General features: G+C 40.4%; 1 protein-coding gene across 1 annotated transcript in view; it reads right to left on the bottom strand.

Annotated features, from left to right (window-relative positions):
• The window catches only part of TMEM132B (transmembrane protein 132B), a 244,248-nt gene that overhangs the window by 41,362 nt on the left and 194,684 nt on the right, over positions 1–8,202 (bottom strand). Inside the window, 1 exon segment of the mRNA XM_009643172.2 lies at positions 2,945–3,088. Coding sequence (XP_009641467.2) covers positions 2,945–3,088 — 144 coding nt within the window.

The raw sequence follows: 8,202 nt of genomic DNA, 5'->3' as shown, positions 1-8,202 counted from the left end.
TTCCCAGAGGCATTCTCTTCTGTCAGTGATTTGATACCCAAATAATTTCACAGAGCAGCCAGATGAAGACCTGATTTATAACCAACTTAGTCACTACCAAAAAAAGGGGGGAACTATAGTGCAAATCTTGTAAAACCTGTGCAGAATTTTGGCCTGCATTTCGATCTGCTCTATCCAGATCACTGAAAGGAATGGGAGGACATTCATCAACTTGAAGGTGCTTTGGAGCAGGTCTCATTCCACCTAGAAATACAACCCATTTTGAAAAAGCAAGAAAGGAAGATGGTCAAAGGGCAAGAGCTTTGCTTTCTTGAAGTGTATAAATCCACAACTGCAACTGGAAATCTTGTCTCTGCTCACAGAGGTCATGTCAAGTCTTATTTAGTTGCCAGCTTCAGTGGACCTTTTAAATTTGGGATCCAGAACAACTTCATGCCCAGCTTTGACAGGATATCTGTATAGACAACTACTGATTGAACTAAATGCACTTTAAACCAGCAGTGTTCTGAAATGCAACATCTCCCTGACGTTTGCAGATACTAATTTTATTATTGGAAGAAGAATAGGAGTCCTTTTCCTGACCTTTCCCTATCTGGTTCAGTCCAGTATTCTCTAACTACAGTAAGTCCTAGAAATACTAGAAACTGAATTAATAGAAACAAAAGTCCACATACACCATCTTTTAGATTGGTATCTGGTTTTCTGAAGTGCAAAGAAAAGACAAGTCTCAGCAATATGTTGATGATCTATAACTTGGTGCATGAGTTTATAATATGAATAATTCATTGTGAACTGATAAATATTAGCCACTAATCAGATAATAGCTGTATGGTACACAGCAAAAAAAGAGTAGCAAAATTTATCAAGAGAGTCTGTTGCTTTGACAATTAAGTTAGTCATAAACAAAGATATTCATTCATGTTCCTTCTGGTAAGGACTTTTAATGAAATTTGGTTTCCAGAAAAAGAAAATGTGATTTTTTTCTTTCCCCATGTGATACGTAAGGGAAAATATAGAAGCTAGAGCACAGACTAAAGAGACCTATTCCATCACTGGCTGAGGCTAAACATTGCAACAGTCACTTTCATGAAAAGAGAGTAATACACTGATGTCCTTTGCAAAATGCTTTGAGGTCTGAAAACTGCTAGGCATCGTTACTGTATAACTAAGCCCCAAGCTATGAACTTCCCTGAGGATACAAAGGCACACATGCCTCTGCCCAATAACTTGAATCTTATTTATTAATTATTTGCCTTCATGTTAAATGGAAATAAACTTTAATGAAAAAAGGTGGAAGCAAGTAGAGGTTGCCTGGCTAAGGCTTTTGCCCAGACCCATCTTGCCTTTCCTATAGCTACCTAGGATCAAGTGGATGGCAACTTTCGCCTACCTATAGGTCTCAGAAAGAGGAAATATCTACAAAATGTACAGTTGCTCTGTAAGCTCTTTAACTGCAAAGGACTTTCTTTGTTGTTGGACCTAAAATGTAATGAAATTTTGTTTGTTTTAGAGGATGTAATTTATTCCAAAAATTGGTAGCAAGCTTATTCAGAGTTGTCAAAAATAAGAAGGTGAATTTTTTGTTCCAGCATATCATCTTCAAAATAAATAGCTTTGCTCTGTGCAATTTTTTAGCCAGCTAAAGAACATGAAAATTTATCTGACAAAGTACAAGCTATCTATTAGGACCTTTGCAGTCTTATCTACAAAGAGGTTATAATAATAGGTTCAAACACACAGGTAAAGGATGTGGGTTTCTAATGCAATCTAAAGAAAACTTAAAGAAGTGCTCAGGTCTGGAAGACATTCACACACAACATAGCTAGAATATGGGGAGGAACTTGTTTCTTGAAAGCTACAGGGAGTTTGTCATAAGATCTACAGGTTACGGGATTACTATGCAAAAAGGATGACTATACTGCCCAATTTTTATAGCATTTATATATAATATACTGCACCTTCCTGGAATTGCGACAAAGAAACTGCCTTTCTAGGACTACCCTAAGAAATTCATAAATAAGACCAAAAAACCCCACTCCTATGCAGAGTTAATGGTGGTCAATCCTTAAGTTAATTTAAAACAAGAAAAAACCACCCCCAAAACACATAATAAAACAAATAAACCTATTAAAGATATTGAAAAGTAACTCTTTTATGCCTAAAAATAATAATGAGCTAAAAGCTGAAAGCCATGCAATGGTGTCAGAAGTCATGCAGTCAACGTCTTGATAAAGTCACATTAATGCTATTTTCATCTCAATGTCAGGGAGGGAGAACCAGCTGAACTTATTATTTAAAAAGCAAAGCAAAACACAACATTGTTTAAAAGCTCCCAGCTCTCATTTTAAGACCTTTTGCAATATGGTGGTTATTTTCTGTTCTCTGTCATGTTCCTCCAGATTTTGGTACAGTTCAGTATCTTTACTTATAAGAAATTCCTGACTGGAAAGCAGATGACACAGTCAGAAGCATGTAGGAAACCTTGCTGCACACTGTTACAATATACTAAATTAGTACTGCTAAATAATGGATGCAGAAAAGCCACACAAGAACAAAGATTCCTCTGTGGAGAGTCAACTTTTCCCAAGTGGGATGTATCAGACAACACATTCTTTCTCATCAGCACTGGCTGGCCAGTGAAGAAGGACTAGGACTGCTCTGTCAGCATCCCTGGCCCTCTCTCCTGTATGGAGAGCACAAATGGCTCCGCATCAGTCTATGGAAAGGTGCTAACCCTGCGTGACTCCTGGAGACCACTCTCCTCATCGTGCGATGGAAACAACCTGCCACTGCAGTAACAGCCATGACTGTGAAACAACTGGTTGATGTAAAATCCAGTGTGTGTGTTGATGTAAAATCCCAAATGTGAGTTAGGTCCCAATATGGTGGTGGTGGAGGAGAAAAGGGTGGAAACTCCATTCTCCAGCTCGTGTGGGTGCCTTACCTTTATGACGTCTTCATCAGCTGATTTGCACTCGGTGGAGTCCGAAACATCGACCACGGACCCATCCTCCTGCACAGCAACAACCTTCACTGGAACAGACACTGTTTTGCCCGTCAGAATGGCCGTGTTAAGGACCTCTGTGTCCTGTATGCACACACACAAACGAAGGATGGGTGTTAGAGAAGCATAAAACCATGAGAATGCCGCAGGGGTCAGACTGATGAACCAAACCCCTGCCTCGTGACAGGGACAGGGCAGAGGAGTGACCCTTCCTTGCACACACCCTTTGAGCTCCCTGCAGTCAATGGTTTAACTATTTTCTAAGCCTAAAGTTGCATCTGGACCATTGACTTCTGTTTTTGACAAACATATGGATTTACACTTTTTGAGCCCAGTTACAGGTTTGGCTGCTGTGGCAATGAAATCTGTAACGCAATTATGTGCGAAGGCACGTCTGTGGCTTGGCAGAACCACGGTGCTGTTCGGTAACGATCTCCAGAGGGTGTCAGCAACTCTTGCCACCCCTTTGCCCCAAATCATGCCAGTGATTTGGGAGATGATTATCAAGTATTACAATAACAGCATTTCTTCTTTACTCTTCCAGCTAACAGTGTTGTGAGTTGACCATTTTACCTTTTTGGGACATAAATACATGATGAGAAAAACTATGCATGAGGTAGGGTATTACAAACTAAGCAATGCCATCCATATACAATTTTTTTAATCTTTCCCCATCAAAATCCCACCTAGAGATGTTTTACCACATTTATCTCTAATCCTGATGAATTCACAGTGCTGGCACTCTAATGACTCCATTAACGCAGCCTTCCTCTGTGTCTCAGTATGGCTGCAGTATGATTAATTACTCCAAATGAGTTGCTACAAAGGTCCCTGTCCTGCATAAGCACGTATGCAGACTGGAGGGGAGCGGCCTCCAAAGGCCTACAGAGCAGCGTGTCTCTGCTTAAGCAGTGCTTACTGCAGGCCCAAAACGTGACACACGAGGGGCAAGGAACGATCAGTGCTTTCATAGAGATTCAGTTTGGCCTTCTCAAAAAGCCTGCAATAGGAAATACTGCTTTGAATCAATCCATTTTTCATTTTTCAACTTCCATAAAACTAATTGCTTGCCAGCTGGGGGGAAAAAAAAAGTTGCTTCCAACTAATCTAACTTTAAATTCCATTATTAGAATTGGTGGAAGAAGAAATGGATTTTAGTGAAAAATTTGATGGCAGCTTGCATAGGGAGATATATTCACTATCATTTGCTTCTGTCTGCTAGCTAGATTGATAGAAAATAATGGGCATTGACCACAAGCTAAGGACAGCTGGAGAAGACCAATAAATACTTGCAACTAAGATGTATTATTAATCAATATTCGGAAACTTCTACAAAAAGCACCCTGAATTAAATGAGTTGAAGTACTAATAACACTAGTGCCAGCTAACTAATATAGTCTACTAGAGCTTTATGGGCAGTCATGTTCCAGAAAAGCATTTAAGCATGTACTCGAGTCCATTTCTGTTCAGAACAGCACTAAAAGTACGTGCTCAACTTGACACTTAGACTTCAATGTGATTTAACCATGCGTTTAAGTGTTGTCCTGAATAGAGATGCTTTTCTGAATAATACTTCATGAAATAAATATACTGTCTTTGTTCTGTTCTCTGCGAGGCACAAACCAGATGTTTTACACAGTAAATGACTGTCTAGTTTTTGTTCATGTGGAATGGGCTCATTTATAACCAGCTGCCATCCATCAAGGAGGGACACTGGGAAAGAGAGAAGTATGTGACAAAAGTGGAAGTGTGAAAGAACAACTGTAAAACCTTTACAAAGACAGGTTTGAACAAAACTAAGAACATGCACTGCCAGGTGAAAGAAAACAATTAGATGCATCTCAGGTGGAAAGAGGTTGTAAAAGACAGACAAAGAGGAACTGGGGGTGCTTCACCCACAATTATGTCAGAGAAGAGGTAGTTAGATATCACCAACCCAACAGCAAATATCCCATAAAACCTAAGCCATCAATCCAATATAATCATATGCCAGATATATAATGCCAAGATGGTACTCCTGTGTCAAAACGCTCCCAAGAAGCAGTTTGCCAGTATGCTATTTCTAAGCCATTCTTTACCAGCGGACAGTCTTCAGTGCATCAGGGGAAACAGTATTTTTGCCAAGGTCGCAAACAACGAACAAGCGACTAATTCTACTTCCAAACCCACTCTCTGTTAGCACAGCTACGTAACTCCTACACAGGGGTAGGAGGCACTTGGATGCAATTACGGTCTGATCCAAAGCCCTACTGAGTCATAGAAGAAAGGCTTCTTTTGACTTCAGTGGACTTGGAATCAGGTTCTCAACAAGCCTGAACTAATTTCTCCTTTGGTTTTTGCACCATTCCTTGTATCACCCTCGTGTTGACCCTCATGTGTGACAAAGGATAAACAAAACCTCAAGCCTCCTTTTAACTCTAAGTGCTGCTTAGCTACGAAGATGAAGTCAGACTTTGATATTCTGAAGGATAATGCAAAGTTTATAAAGTTATTTGCATTCCTTTCAGAAACACCCTGTGAAGATGAGCATGAGAGGAAAGGTCTTAGAAGAGACACCTTGCGACCCTGCTATTTGTGGGTGCTCTGAAATATGCTCATCTTGAACCTTCCCTCCTTCCCAGCATGTACAGGTACCCACCACGCTAATTAGCTGGTGCTGCTTCACAAAAACTACACCTCACTGGTAAGCAATTCTATTATATAAATCAATATTTCAGATGCCTGAAGCCTGGATCGAGTGTTACACAAATACGTGTAAAGACCATTTTAAGAGCTGGCCATTTACAGACTGAAAAATATATTTCCTCTGAGAAAGAAATATGAAGGCAGAACTGAACTAATTGACTGTCCATTAGATTTATAAAGAATATTTTTTTTAGTGCATCTTCAACAAGTAATAGCATTTAATCTAAACTCTGTTAGGCTTGTTTTATATTTCCATGGTAGGGTTTACTGCAGAAAAAGTGTTATTGAATTTAAGATACCTGTGCTGGTTATTACTAACAGCATCTGAAATGTAGAGAGGGGTAATAATGTTGATTTACATAGGCAGGTCCTCCCACACGGCACAGCATCAGTGAAACATCTGGAACAACATCCTGGGACCACCAGCACAAACCTCGAACTGCTGATGCTGCAAGGTCCCACGTGAAAAAACGGGAATCCCTTCCTATCTCTTTTGTCTAGAGTTTCAGCTGCGAGATCTTGACCAAAACCTTCAATTCAAGCAGCCCAGGTGGAAGCTACACATTCATATTGCAGGCTCTATCCCTGAATAATAATTATGTGCGTGTTTATCTCCAGCTCCTTCTCTGTACCTGAATGCATTAGCACTTCAGCAGAGCTCTTCTTAATTACAACTGTAACCTGCTAATAGCGTTTCTTTGTTGTCTGAAGGAATCTACTTCTTATCCAGCCTAGGCTAAATTAAAATTTAATACAACATCAGGTCGCAACAGAACTAGGAAGCAAATGACAGCTGTTTAATTAAAACCTAAAGCTGATTAGATGGTACTACTGAGAGAAATACTCAAGAGGAAGAGCAGAAAACTACTGAAACTCAAGGCCAGGATAATGGCTTTATTTAAATATGAATAAACCCTGCACACAGCCATAGTAAATGTTTGACAACTCATTGCTTTGGACAAATGGGGGGGAAATGTGAATGGCAGACATGTCAGGAGTCATGATAGAGCTATGATTACCAACACTGCTGTTCCCTAAGTATGTGACCAGAAGCAAGGATTACTGAGGAATGACTACAACAGGTAGACACAAACCAGTTGAGGAACTCTGGGCACAAAGTTCCCAACAATTAGCAGTTAAACACCCCACCAGCCTAAATCCTCCTTCAGCATGTGACTCTATAGCAGCTCACCCAGCTACTGTGAGATGACATGATGAGGTTTTTCCCCGCTCTTCTGGTTGAAAAATAAAGACAGAGAGAAATAGATTATACATCTCACAAGAAACCATCTGAGGAGCCAGGAGCTGGACACAGGTTATCTAGACGCCAGCCCAAAGCCAGCAGCACATCTTTCCTGCCCCTCTGAGAGCAGCCAGCATCCTTTCCATGAAGCCTGGCGGGGCACAAAAGTCCCGCACCGACCCAGTTTACTGTGACAGATATCACCCTTGTGATTAATGCACAAGCTGGATGGGTTTTTTTAGAGGTTAACAAAACACGCTACAGTACAGTAAACCCAATAAACACTCAATTGTAAATCAGGAGGGAAACCTAAAGCCAACCCTATTCCACTGACAAATGCTACAGCTAAATGCCTTTTGGCATTTAGCTGAAATGACTGTCTTTAGTGAAGAAGGCATAGAGCTGAAACATTTGTCTGTAGAATTGCATTCCTTCATTATTATTTTTTTCCCTAGAGTGTACCTCTCAAAACCACATTTGTAATATTAGAAAGAATCTTTAGGAACCAGTTCTCCTGCCTAGAAATGGCATCTCTTAAAAAGTGTAAATTATAGGGCAGATTGTGACGTGTGGGCTGGGCTAGGGGAGGTTTTTTTATTTGATAAATTATTCACCACCTTTTTCTTCAGATCAAAGAGCAAGGCAATATAAGTCCATTAAGCAAGCTTAATATATAAATTAGATGCTTTGCTGAAATGATTATAATCCAAAGCAATTCTGTACTTTTTCCCCCTCATAGCTGAACACCATTTTAGGTTTCCAATACATATTAATGAAGCCTGGTTGCTAGAAAGCTATTTATATTTTCCACCATTACATTAGGTAAGATATACCATGTTGTCACCCAATGGTGAGAACAAACAACTGGGATTGTGTGTTTATGAAACATCTGAAAACATAAGCAATCTTGCAAAGAGCTCATGTTGTTCTTTGACAGTTTTTCCTCCCTACATTCATAGTCAGACCACTTCACACCACGGAGCCAGACCCCACAGTGTCGCTAGCAGGCGTGCGGCTAGCTGCTTTGGCAGATGGCTCATCAGTCGTTACTCAGGGGCTGAACTGGCAACCCTGCCTGCCCAGGACTTGCCTCAAGTCCGCAGAGGCTGTGCATGTGAAAGGAGTTACCCTGCAAATCCTAATAAAGGGACAAATGATGGCTAATTCCTTATTCTTCAAACATCATTTCAGTGAGGCCACTTGCGGAATCAATTGTTCACCAAGTTTTCAGGTGTCAGAGTGAGACCTAAAGCCTAACCACGCGCAAGTC

The sequence above is a fragment of the Egretta garzetta genome, unplaced genomic scaffold (assembly GCF_000687185.1).
Source record: "Egretta garzetta isolate BGI_Z169 unplaced genomic scaffold, ASM68718v1 scaffold447, whole genome shotgun sequence".
Classification (NCBI taxonomy): Eukaryota; Metazoa; Chordata; class Aves; order Pelecaniformes; family Ardeidae; genus Egretta; species Egretta garzetta.
Note: the sequence above shows the minus strand (reverse complement) of the source record. Positions and strands in the feature narration are given on the sequence as shown.